At 36.6% G+C, this 14058-nt stretch overlaps 1 protein-coding gene across 1 annotated transcript in view; it reads left to right on the top strand.

Moving 5' to 3' along the window:
- Nucleotides 1–11510, top strand: part of CDH9 (cadherin 9) — a 92947-nt gene extending 81437 nt beyond the window's left edge. The window contains exons 8-12 of the mRNA XM_070411432.1: nt 1793–1929; nt 2397–2518; nt 4303–4420; nt 4520–4771; nt 10566–11510. Coding sequence (XP_070267533.1) covers nt 1793–1929; nt 2397–2518; nt 4303–4420; nt 4520–4771; nt 10566–11053 — 1117 coding nt within the window. The 3' untranslated portion in view covers nt 11054–11510. The remainder of the gene's footprint in view (nt 1–1792; nt 1930–2396; nt 2519–4302; nt 4421–4519; nt 4772–10565) is intronic.
- Nucleotides 11511–14058: the final 2548 nt, after the last annotated feature.

Below are 14058 nucleotides of genomic sequence, written 5' to 3'. Positions count from 1 at the left end.
GGCTCATCTAGATAATCAAGGATAATATCCATCTCAATTTTTTAAAAATATATTTTTATTGCTTTCAGAGAGGAAGGGAGAGGGATAGAGATATAGAAACATCAATAATGAGAGAGAATCATTGATCGACTGCCTCCTGCACAACTCCTGGGGATCAAGCCCGCAACCCAGGCATGTGCCCTTGACCAGAATTGAACCCAGGACTCTTCAGTTCACAGGCTGACACTCTATCCACTGAGCCAAACCAGATAGGGGAACTTTTTAAACCTTAATCACATCTTCAAAGTAACTTTTACCATGTAAAGTAACATAATCACAGGTTCCAGTGATAAGGAGATGGACATCATTTAGGGAGTGACATTATTTTGCCAATCATAGAATGATACAAATTTCATAGTGACATCTTTCATATCTAGACTAATGAGAAATATTTATAGAACTCTGTGATAATGTCATCTCCTTTTCATTTGGAATAGATTAGATAGACAGATTGGAGGAAGATATTCTTTGAATAGTCATTCAAAAGCAATGTTTTTACAACAGCCTCTCCACATTCATTTATGCTCATAAGGACTCTGTGGACACATGTTCTTATGTGTTCTCTTAAACATAATTCCTATTTATCTAATGCAATTGACTCTCTCAAGTTTAATATAACTGCTTAGTATTTTTCAAGTATTGCATGGGTCTATACTATAACAAGTAAATCAAGTACAATTAAAAAGTTACTAAAAGCTGCCACAAGGGCTCCTGAGTATAAATAATTAACAAAGTACACATAATCATAGAATTGTAATAATGGAAACAGCCAAATATATCATACTAGTGACTCAGTGAACGATTCATGCACATTGAAAGGAAATTAGTTAGAAGGTGGCCGGTGGGGTGGGACTGAGTGAGAAGGGCCGGACACACCCTGAAGCCAACCTCCCAGGGTCCCTCCCTGGCATCTTCAGAGTGAGCAGGAGTCCCTCCAGCAGGTGGGGTCCTTCATTGGCCTAGCTTGCAGGGATCAGGCAGAAACTAGCTCTCCTACATCCCTCGAGGGGTCCCAGAGTGCAAGAGGGCACTCTGCAAAGATGCTGTCATATAGGGAGTGGAACGCAAATGCAAGTGTCCAGTAAACCAGATTCTGGGCCAACAGTGCAGCAGCAACAACATAACCCATGGCCGAAGGTGGAATCGCATTGCCCCACGAGGAATCGGGCTCCCTCCTCTCTAGTTTCGGTGTGCGTCACCCAAGAACCACCGCTGCCAAGTCACTGTAGCTCGGCAGCTCCTGTGTTGAGTGTTTGCCCCCTGGTGGTCAGTGGTCAGTGTGACTGGTCAGACAATGGGAGGGACACTGAGCATATTAGCCATATATATATATAGTCTAAATGACAGCTACTTTTTAAAATATTTTCCCTTTAATAAGGTATTACAAATGTGTCCTTATCTCTCCACCCCCCAATCCTGCCCTCACCCTCACTCTCATTCCCTGTTGTCTGCGTCTATTGGTTATGCTTATATGCATGCATACAAGTCCTTTGGTTGATCTCTCCCTCTTGCCCCCACCCTCCCCTACCTTCCCTCTGAGGTTTGAGCATCTGATCAATGCTTCTCTGTCTCTGGATCTGTTTTTGTCTAAATGACAGTTACTTTTTAAAATAAAAATTCAAAACAGCTCTCAGCATTGTACTGACCATGTCTTGATCAGAACATTTTGTTAATCGCCTATAACTTTAAGAAATATTAGATGAACTAATAATCTTCAAACAATGCTTGGATTCATGAGTCTCTTTTCTTTTAGATACTCTGTTGATCGGCACACTGATATGGACCGGATTTTCAGTATCCACCCAGAAAACGGCTCTATTTTCACTTTAAAACCCCTTGACCGGGAATCATCTCCATGGCACAACATCACCGTTATAGCCACAGAAATAAGTGAGTTGAGCATGCGTCCAATTTAACACAGTATTTTCACCAAAGTAGTAAAATAATGGCATTAAATAAACTCTTTTTTCTGGAGGGGAATGATTTCATCATTAGAAATTTCTTAGAGAAATGATTTAGAATGCCTGGATTTTATACTTGTTTTGATGATTATCAAATATTCATCTATTTTAAACTTGATTTTCTGCATACCTTACTACAAGATAGAAATATAATCTAACATCATAAACAGTCTAAGAAAATGATCTCTTACAAATAATGGCTTATTATCAATCATATTCTCCTATTTTTATTATATTTTCCATCTGGACCATGTAAGAAAGCTGAGATATCCATCAGCAGTCCAATCAAGTAGTGAACACCACAGAAAAGATCTGTTGCTAAGTTACAAATAGCAAGAGTGGTATCACCACTTCTCTGTGAATGAGACTGAAATCTTATATATGTTCTTGTTTCAGATAACTCAAAACAAAGTAGCCACGTTCCTGTCTTCATCAGAATTCTAGATATAAATGACCATGCTCCGGAATTTGCCATGTACTATGAAACATTTGTTTGTGAAAATGCAAAACCTGGGCAGGTAAACAAAGTTGTTATAAACTTTAAAAATACTGTTTCCTCTTCACAAAAGCAGATGACTTTGCATTACTTGCACAAGTTTTTTTTTTTTTTTTCATGCAATCTATTGTCAGCCCTTCTTGGCACATTTTTATCTCCTTTTACCAAAAATGTCACAGTGGTCTGAAAAAGATGACTCTTAAAATTGTTTTTATTATGGACTCCATGCTAAAATAAGAAAATGTAATATATTTTAAGCTACTGATATGTATTCTCTCTTAAAATATGCTTAAACAATGGTCCATCTAATTTCAAAATCTCAGAGTCATATAATCAAAGGACCAATGTTGTTTATGATTAAAAATATTACTAAATTTTAAATATTGTTCAGCTGTTCTGCAACCGGATATTGAGCAAGAATATTAAGACTCATGTTCATTTTTTCTGTGTAACGCTCTAGTCTACTAAAGAGAAACATTGGGTTCAGTTTGTATTAATAATCATGCACTTTGAGAACCATTACACAAAAAATACATAAGGCTACATGTCACGCTGTCAAAACGAAAGAAATTATGGTTAACATCAAAGTATAGAGGAAAACTATTGGACTAGTGAGTACCTAGAATAAGATGTTACCTGGAGGTGGTGCAACTGTTTGTTCTTGTAGAGGAGATATTTGAAAGTAAGAATAATTAAACGACTGTGATTTCAAATCGCACAGATGGCATGCCCAGTACTAGAAAAACAGGCACCCCGGTGTGTAGCTTTGTGACTTTTCCACCATACAGTGCTCAGTGGAACTTCTGTGCCCAATCTGTCCTTTGCTGCTCCAATCAGGCACTCCAGCACAGCCCTGACTTACAGGGAGCATAGCTAAGAAGTTCTGTACTTTCTCCACTTTGACATTGATTTTACAGAACTTTGGAATCATTTATTTGTATTATATCTTTTTAAACTTTTCAAATACCATTAAAAGAAAGCTAAATATAATCGTTGATGAACAAGAATAGATTGATCTAGAGACAAATGGTAGGGGAGGGGGGTTAGAGAGCAACCAAAGGACTTGTATGCATGCATATTAGCATAACCAATGGACACAGACACTGGGGCAGTGAGGGCTTGCCCAGACTGGGAAGGGATGGGGGAGTGGGCCAATTGGGGAAAAAGGAGACATATGTAAAACTTTAGACAATAATAAAAAAAAAGAATACTTAAAAAAAAGAAAGCTAAATAATTTGAATAAAATAGGCAGTAGGATTATAGTGATGGTGGCCCATAGCTTTAAAATGTTTTGACTTCTGATATTATATGACCTACTGCTCGTTTTCCAAAACGATATTAATAGTGTTTTTAGTCTATAGAAGGTGGTTATACTAAGCACTTACTTTTTTTTTTTTAATGCATCTGTTCTCTGCCTTTGAAACTACCATTATGTAGTGTAGACAACAGATTGGTAACCAATTAATAACAAAAGAGACTGGTGCTTTCTAAAAATGTTCAAAGTGGATTGAGTTGGACTGATCACATTTTTCTCTAAGTTTGGGCACTGCACTGGCCAGGAATCAGACAACAATGCATAGGGATACCCTGTTAACGAATACTTGATGGAGACGTTTTATTCTTAACTGAATCAGCTTCATGAGTGAGAACCATAGAAAAACCTTGGCATAATTTTCTGAAGATTGTATATTTTTTTGTTTCTTTAATTTCAGTGATATATTTAAAGCACAAACACTTATTAAAAAATGCCTGGTAATAACAAGAGTTGCTTTTTGTTGGGCTTTGTTTTAATGCCTTTTGTTGTAGTTGATTCAGACTGTCAGCGTCATGGACAAAGATGATCCGCCCCGAGGCCACAAATTCTTCTTTGAACCAGTGCCAGAGTTTCCCCTCAATCCAAACTTCACCATTGTCGATAACAAAGGTACAGAGCGCTTTTGAAAACAGAACATTATAAGACCTGAAGATGCAAAATTAAAAACTGATCTGACTTATTTTCTCTCCACCTTTTTCTCCCCCGCAGATAACACAGCAGGGATCATGACTCGAAAAGATGGGTACAGCCGCCACAAAATGAGCACCTACCTACTCCCCATTTTAATCTTTGACAACGATTATCCGATTCAAAGCAGCACCGGCACACTCACCATCCGCGTGTGCGCCTGTGACCAGCAAGGAAACATGCAGTCGTGCAGCGCGCAGGCCTTGGTCCTGGCCGCGGGCCTGAGCACCGGGGCCCTGGTTGCCATCCTGCTCTGTGTCATCATACTGCTCGGTAAAGCTGCACCCCCAGGCTATCCAACTCCCACAGTTCTCTCCTCATTGCCCAGTGAGCCTGCCCTGAGATGCACTCTTCTCTATAGCTGAAGACTGAATATTTTAATTTTTTCTTTAATTGTCCTTTCAAGTAGAAAAGAAAAGGAGTGTCTGTGGGGATAGGTCTAGCTTTCTAGAGATCAAAAACAAGGATAAAATAGCTAATGGTATATTATATTTATTGATTCTTGTATCTTATACTGTTTAGTGCTAAACAGAGTCAGTGTCCTAATGAATTTTAATATAAGAATTGATTAAATCAGCGGTTCTCAACCTGTGGGTCGTGACCCCTTTTGGGGTCGAACAACCCTTTCACAGGGGTCGCCTAAGACCATTGGAAAACACATATATAATTACATATTGTTTTTGTGATTAATCACTATGCTTTAATTATGTTCAATTTGAAACAATGAAATTGGGGGTCACCACAACATGAGGAACTGTATTAAAGGGTCATGGCATTAGGAATGTTGAGAACCACTGGATTAAATTGTTATATCAACTCTGTAAAATAAATACTTGTATTCTTCTACCGGAAGGTTAAATCACTTACACAAAGTCATTCATTTAGAAAGTGTTTTAACCACCATTAAAAAGCCAGATTATTTGAATTCAGAATTCTCATTTCTAACCATTACAAATGGTTAGAACCAAAGAGTGCTCTTTCAAATAACATTACCAACAAACACTAAGTTATGCATATCAGACAGCAAAGGTATTTAAGTTGTCACAATAAGATAATTTTTTTTCCAAAAAATGTATTACATGTTGTTGAAATACACCAACTTAAAAGTTTATGTTCATTTTTAAAAATATCACTATGGAATATCTAGTCCTGCAAAGTTTTCTAAATAAAGTCATACTTCCAATATCAAATGTTCTATTTGAGCATGCCCTAACAGGACAACGATTTAATTCAATTAAACAGTTGTTCCACTGTAAAACATTACCCCAAAATTGTTTCCAACAAATATTCATCCAAAATGCTTGTGCTTAGGGCAGGATAGCTAGCCAAATTTATGTTCCAGTGCCCATATGTGCTGGCTCCTTTTCATTGCAAATCCTTTCAAACTGTCTGGATGAAATCCCTTTGGCCAGATATCCTTGCAGGACTTCAGTGGGGGATTGATGAAAGTGAAGGGAAACCATTATTTTTCAGTTAAAATGATCCAACTATTTAGAAAAACAGTTTCTCAGGGTGTTAGAACATACACACTACTACCATCTCCATCAGCTTTTGCATCTCCACCTGCTGCTAGATAGTTCAGCTCGTCTGGAAAATATTTTTTGTATCCCCCATGGAGATGACATGTTGGCTTACCCTTTGAGCAAAGTGCTACTTTTATGCTTTTCATGTTGTTTTATTTGTTCAGATAGTTCTACTTCCCTAGTTAAGAACGTGGAACCATGTATATTTCAAACTTGATTTTTTTATTCTTATGTTAATACTAGAGGCCTAATGCACAGAGATTTGTGCAAGAATGGGCCTTCCTCCCTCTGGCTGCCGGCACTGCCTTTCGCTCGGCCGGACCTGCCTTTCTGCCTTTGCTCAGGCCTGGAGCTGCCTTTCCGCCTTCCCACACTGCCTAGAAGCCAGGAGCGGCTGGGGCGGTGTAGAGGGCCTATGTCATCACCATGGCGACGATGCAAGCGACCTGCCCTGCCCCGGGCTCAGTGCCTGCGTATGCAAATTAACCCACCAGCTTTGTTGGGCTAATTTGCATACTCACTCCTGATTGGCTGGTGGGCATCACGAAGGTACAGTCAATTTGCATCTTTCTATCAGTGTAGATAATACACAGACATACATAAAGGCATGCATGCATACGAGGGGGAATAAAAGCACCCCCCAAGCAAGTTTAGATATTACAGCACTATCAAACTGAGCACCAGGGCCCTGGTTGCCATCCTGCTCTGTGTCATCATACGGCTCAAACTAAACTGCATCATAGTTTCCTCTGCAGAAATCCCTGAAACTTCTTTCATTTTGAAAAGCTGGCCACCTTTCTTTCCTGAGCAATATACTAGTATAAGGCACACTCTTTTGCTCTCCTTCCCAACTTATTGCCTAAATGTGGAGTGATTTTTTATTAGTTTAGTAAAAAATGGTTAGAACCAGATCCTAAAACCTCAGAAGGTTTCATTATCCAAGTTCCAATGAAGTGTTGCTGCTGTTTTGAGGTTGTATACAGACAGCTGGACAGAGCTACTACACTATAGTTAAGAGTCTACCCTTTGCAACAGTGATATAGCCTGGGCATAGGTATTTTAGACATACCCTGTTACAGTTGGAAGAGGCATTTCTTAGTTTATATCCATGTTGCAAGGCTAAGTAGGGGATAAACACCTAGAACAGGTTTGTTTGTTTGTTTGTTTTGTTTTTAATCTTTTTGGTTCCAAGGACACCTTTGGCAGTCAGGTAAAGCTTATAGGTCTATCTAGAATAATAATTTAAATTTATAGGAATGGGAAATATAAGACAAAACACATATATTTGTCAATTGAACAAAAAACAGCAAAATGTACTTGATTATTGTTATATTGCCTTGTGGTACCAGTCTCATGATCATTTGAGATATGTTGTAAATATAATGCAATATAAAATAAGTGATTTCTACTGTTTTAATAGTCACAGATACTGTTAGTATCACTATAGATTATGCTAAAATTCATAATAGAAAGAAATGCTAAATTCCAGTTATAGTTTAGTGAAAATAATGATACACTTTTTTCTGTTCCTAATCTTAGCTTCCCTGCAATCCATCCACATACCCCAGCTTAGTAGCCTCAGTCTAGGGAGAGAAGCAGATACTTGTGACCTGGCAGAGGACAAAACACTCAGAATAGGTCCCAAGGACCATTGGTGAGAATCAGTAAACATTAAATTAGCTAATAAACCTTTCAAATAATTTGACTATATCATTGTGCTTTTATTTATAAAAAGTAGAAAATTATAAATTAATGCACTGAATATTAAGTTTTTTAGAAAGAACCTTTTTTTCCTACTGCACAGTTCACTAGAGTAGAGTTATGTCTCATTTTTACTGAACAGTCTCCAAGATGATTCCGGATGTAGCTGAGCACTTAAAGCCCATTCTGTGGGGGTTAACCAAAGATACTTCTAATGATTTTTAAAAAATTCTTTCTCCCAATTAGTAGGAGCTGCGGAATGTGTGTTGGCTAATATGACGATAGCATTGCTCAGGTTTTTAAGGAGTTATAAAGGCCTCAAGAGCCAATGTGAAGAATGATCTCAATGTAAATGAGTGCCCTTTGTACAATCTTGAAAAAAAGATTGAGAAAAAAAAAATAATAGACTTTTTTGAGGCAAAATTTCCTTGTTTTTCAGTGACACATGAATAGTATTGACAAAACATTTAGCTGCCCTAAAGTAAATGACCCATTTGTTATTTTTTCAGGCAATTTGTAAATGTGCTTTCAGGAAATTTTCATTATTCTTAATTTTTCATTATGTATAAAATCAGCGATGTGGTCCATTTTCAATAGAAAATTTATATTTGCAAACAATATGTTTTTTTCTTGTTTTTTAAATGTATTTTAATTACATAATGTATTTCTTTTGCATTTATTCATTATAAAAAGTATATATTAAATTAAGTAATATAATAAAAAATAAGAAAGTATAACATATGTGGGAATATTTACAGTTAACTTGATACTATAGGTATATATAGGTCAATGTATAGGTAATGATATAGATAATAAACAAAAACAATGCAGAGATTACAAGTAGTACAATTAACATTTTCACCAAAAAGCTTGACTGCAACTGTGAAAGTCAAGGAAGTCCTCAGTAACAAGATATTATCTGAGAAATCTTGTAAGATGAGTATAAGCTTAAAATGTGTTTGTATTTTATATTATAAATATAAAATACAATAATGTGTTATATTTCAGATCTTAAGCAAGCTTTCAAAACCACATCAATAAAGGAGTTTAAAAAAACATATAGAAACTATGGGAAGGAATGAGATCGGTAGCATATCCATATTTATGTGTATACTAGAGGCCCAGTGCACAAAAATTTGTGCACTCGGCGGGAGGGGGGGGTGGCCCCTCAGCCCGGCCTGTGCCCTCTCGCAGTCTGGGACCCCTCAGGGGATAACCACTTGCTGGCTTAGGCCTTCTCCCCGGGGGATTGGGACTAAGATAGCAACCAGACATTCCTCTGGCAGCCTGGCAGCCCTCGGGGGATGTCCACTTGCCAGCGGGGAGCATACCTAAGCTGTAGTCAGACATCCTTAGCGCTGCTGAGGAGGCAGGAGAGGCTCCCACCACCACCACTGTACTGGCAGCCAGCAGCCTGTCTTGTGGCTGAGCAGAGCTCCCCTGTAGGAGCGCACTGACCACCAGGGGGCAGCTCCTGCATTGAGCATCTGCCCCTTGGTGGTCAGTGTGTGTCATAGTGACCAGTCATTCCCAGTCTTTCTGCTGTTAGGGTCAGTTTTCATATTACCCTTTTATTATATAGGATAGAGGCCTGGTGCACGGGTGGGGGCCGGCTGGTTTGTCTTAAAGGGTGTCCTGGATCAGGGTGGGGGTCCTGATTGGGTGCCTGGCCAGCCTGGGTGAGGGGCTGATGGCTGTTTGCAACTGGTCACACCCCCTTCAGGGTGGGGGTCCCACTTGGGTGCCTGGCCAGCCTGGATGAGGGACTGATGGCTGTTTGCAGGCTGGTCACACCCCCTTCAGGGTGGGATTCCCCACTGGGGTGCCTGGCCAGCCTGGATGAGGGGCTGATGGCCGTTTTCAGGCTGGCAGGTGACTGAAGCTTCCGGCCTCTCCTTTTTTTCTTCTTCTTTTTTTTTCATTCTGAGATTTATTTACCTTCTATAATTGAAACATTGTTGCCATCACTGGCACTCCCAGCTCTGAGGCCGCGGGCAGCTGAAAGCAGGTATCTGGGGTTTATTTAGCTCCTATAATTGAAACATTGTTGCTTCCGGAGCTCAGAGCCAGGCCGAGGCAGGCGGGGAACCTTGGCTTCCTCCATCACTGGAGCAAGCAAGCCTCATGTTCACTTCAGCTGCGTGGCTGCCGGCCGCCATCTTTGTTGGCAGTTAATTTGCATATCGCCCTGATTAGCCAATGGGAAGCATAGCAGAGGTACGGTTAATTACCCTTTTTGTCTTTTATTAGATAGGATATATGTTGTATATCTGTTATATGTTGTATATATGCTGTATATATTTATGCATACATATACCTATGTATTATATAGACATGTAACAGATGTATAGAATGCACATATATGCATATATGAGCATATATGAATAATGTTTTACATATATTCCCTTGAGTTATTAAGAAAATATTAAATTGGTGTTCAGTTTTTCTTGGCATAATAATTACTGTAGCTTTAAATTTTTAGTATATTTAAACACACTATCATTTTGGAGGAATGAAATATTAAATATTTATAGTTGGCTAAATGCATTAACTGTAATTGAATAAAGCTTTTTCAATATCAGGGCTCCATAGAAGAGTGAATATTGAAAGTAGATTAATGAAACTATAATATTTACTTCTTTATCATTTCAGTGTATCTAGTCATTGGCCCAAAGACCCTATATTTGCATATGGTACTTATTTTTTTATCCAATCTTAGCACTTCTCACACCACACAAACGTCATTCACAGAAGTATGCTATATTTAATTTAAATCTGAATTATGGATCTCACTATATATATATTCTCTCTCTCTCTCTCTCTCTCTCTCTCTCATTAAATAGTTTTAGTTGTGCTGTTTGCTGCATTGAAGAGGCAGCGGAAAAAGGAACCTCTGATCATTTCAAAGGACGATGTCCGGGACAACATCGTGACCTACAATGACGAAGGCGGCGGGGAAGAAGACACACAAGCTTTCGATATTGGCACGTTAAGGAACCCAGAAGCAAGAGAAGACAGTAAACTCAGAAGGGATGTAATGCCAGAAGCGATTTTTCAGATCAGGAGGACTGTGCCTCTGTGGGAAAACATTGATGTACAAGATTTTATCCATCGAAGATTAAAAGAAAATGACTCAGACCCCAGCGCACCTCCTTATGATTCACTGGCTACGTACGCCTATGAAGGGAATGACTCCATAGCAGACTCACTCAGCTCTTTAGAATCGCTCACAGCAGATTGTAACCAAGATTATGATTACCTCAGCGACTGGGGACCTCGCTTTAAAAAACTGGCCGATATGTATGGGGGTGATGAGAGTGACCGAGAATAGAGTATTGTATGACTTGACCCATGTTAGTGGAAGTACTCTGTGTTACTGGATTGAGTGGCCTGCATTCTCTTCCTTGAAGGAACATTTAAAAAAAATCAAAATTACAAACAATACGTAGGTGTTGTCTTAGTAAGGGTTTGCTTAATCAGTAAGTTTCTGTGAATGAATATGAATGACATAGATTTTTTTTAAAGTAATAATATAATAACCAGTTCACCCTCTTTGCCTAACAATCTACGAAGGAAAGTATATCACATCAATAATCAACAAAAATATATAAAGGCTTTTTGTGCCTTTCCTTAGATATAATAACTTTATAAATGTTTTCTTAACTGACTTAAAGTCACCTTTACTATTAAATGAATCATTGTGCAACTGCTTTGTAAATTAAAATGGAAAAACATATCCCTAAAGAAATAGGAATGACTATTACTGACATATTTATTTAGTTGAAGAATGTATTGGTGTTAATTTATTCATATTTTTATAAATGTATATTTATATTTTTGTATTTTTATGAAATAAACTAGTATTTATAAAAATAAATTTCATTTTATGTAATTCTTAGAAGCTGTTCTGATTTCACTTATAATAGAAAATGTTTACATATTTAAAGCTAAAACATGAGTTACTCAGGGAAAAAGCAGTTAGCTATGTTATTATATGTGATTTGGAACTATGAATGAGCATTAGTATAAATTGTGAAAATCTATTTTGACCATTTAAAAATGGACAAGTGTTTATTGAGCCAATGGTACCTACCCATCAATAAGATATGAGACACATTTGGAATATAAAATATAAATATAGTTGTGAATGATTAACTTTGTTTGTTTCTACAGTTCTTTACTATGGAATCAACCAGTGAATTTGCAGAGTAATTCTGTCAGTATTGTTATGTAGATGAAGAAAAATATCTGAAGCACTCTTCCTCCATCAATAATAGTTTTCAGAATGTGAGATAATAGTTCTGATTTTTTTCTTCATGGTTAGACAATTCATGGACTATAACTTGGGTAACATTTAAAGTATGTGTCAATAAACTAGAGAAGTTTTTTAATTGATCCTTTTATTGAGAAGTTGCAAAGTCATTGTATTTGAGTAAATCTTGGAAGAACTAGTGACATGTAGACTGAACTCAAGAAATCTTAAGGAATATGATATTTTACTAATTATTGGATTGTCCAGAAAATAGAACATAGACCATCCTCACACATAGGAAAGAAGAAAGAGATGGAGAATTGTGCATAATAATTATTTGTAATTATTGAAAGAATGACATGAAAACTTGCCCTGGTTTGGCCTGGAGAATAAAACCTAATCAAAATGATAGAAATTTCACAGGGAGATCACTTCTTATTCATTTTCTGAGGAAATAATTATCCTTTTGTTTTTCTTTTATTACTTATTCTTTAAGGAGAAAAATGTCATGCGCAGAGTAATTCCTAGGTGAAATTTATACAGATATTTAACATCAAACAGTCTGTTACCAAGACCTTTAAATAGAATATTCCTACTAAATCATAAAGAGGCACTTTTGTGTTCTGTTATGTTACTGTATAGTAAAATTTTTGAAAACTAAGACTATTTTTAATACTTTTATGACCAATAACTAACACATATTGAAGATTTAATGTAATGCAAAAAAGAAAACATATTGGGCATTTAAGAATTATTTGTGTGTTTTTTTTTCTAATCGTAGAATGTCTCAGAAAACAGAAAGTTTTTAGTTTTAGTTTAGAAAGTCTTAGTTTTTACCTAAGAAAGTAATTCCTTTCCGCACTGCTAGAGCTCTTTCAGAATGAATCAAATATTTGAGGAAGAACCATGGTAGTCAGAAAAAAATGGATTATATATCTATTAATACCTTTTATAATCCCTTAATTCTATAATCACTAGAGGGATAAGTGAAAATAAGTAAACAGATTCTAAGGAGGCCTATAATGACTACATATATAATAGTTGGTTGATAAAGAAGAAATGATGTCAAGTCAGAAATGGAGAAATTGACAGTTACATCCTTTGCCTGTTTGGTTTTGCCATGCTTTAAATACTGAACATACCACAGAAAACCAAGCTGCCTACAAGTTTATGTCTATAATTGCTTTGATAAAATAATATTTTACCAGATATTAGATATAATTTTTAATCTCCATTTGAAAACTTTAATTTGACTACCATTTTTCAATCCAATAATGAAGTTAGATTCGCAGTTCTCCCTTTTCTTGATCTGGAAATGACTGATATACTGAATCTTTATTGGGACAGAGGAAAGATGTTTCATATTTAGTAGGTATATTTATTAATTATTTTGCTATTAATTAGATCTAATTTTATCAATAAAATTACCAGATCTGGGTAGTATTAATACTTCCTATAATTTTCCAATAATGTAGGGAATTCCTATTGTGGGAAATATATAACTCTAAGAATAAATATAGGTTGATAATAGTTTATATGAAACAGAAACACCTACTCTTCAAGTCTCTCTGGTCAAACATCAAAGCACAGACAATGGGTCTTATTTGACTTGCTATGTTTGTTGTTGTTTGACAAAATAGTGTTAAAAACTGGGACTGAAAAAGCACCATGTTATTGCCAGAATTTTACCACTAAATAAATCCCTCTGGATTTTTTTTGAAAAATCTATTAGTGAGCTAAAGCCATTTTTCCCTTATATTTCTGTCACTCAGTTAATTTCATAAATTGCCAGCTCATGTGTGACAGTGTTCTTTTAGATAGTTATTGTTGTTTCTAAACATATAATTATCTAATTTGTATAGCAGTCATTTTCAATAATATATTATGAATGACTTTCACAAATATGTGGCTTTGTTTTGACAATAATTAATTTTAATATTATCAAAGTTAACTATGCTACGGTTTATGACTTCCCTGCTATTATTTGCTTGGTTTTCTATGTGCCCGTATTATTAATTCGGCTCCAAACACTTTGTCAATCATCAAATTTTCTCTGAAGATTCTCAAGCACAAAAGAAGGAGTG

The sequence above is a fragment of the Myotis yumanensis genome, unplaced genomic scaffold, assembly GCF_028538775.1.
Source record: "Myotis yumanensis isolate MYYU_CA2020_CCGP unplaced genomic scaffold, mMyoYum1.0.hap1 SCAF_4, whole genome shotgun sequence".
Taxonomy (NCBI): Eukaryota; Metazoa; Chordata; class Mammalia; order Chiroptera; family Vespertilionidae; genus Myotis; species Myotis yumanensis.
This window is presented reverse-complemented; position numbering and strand designations above follow the sequence as displayed.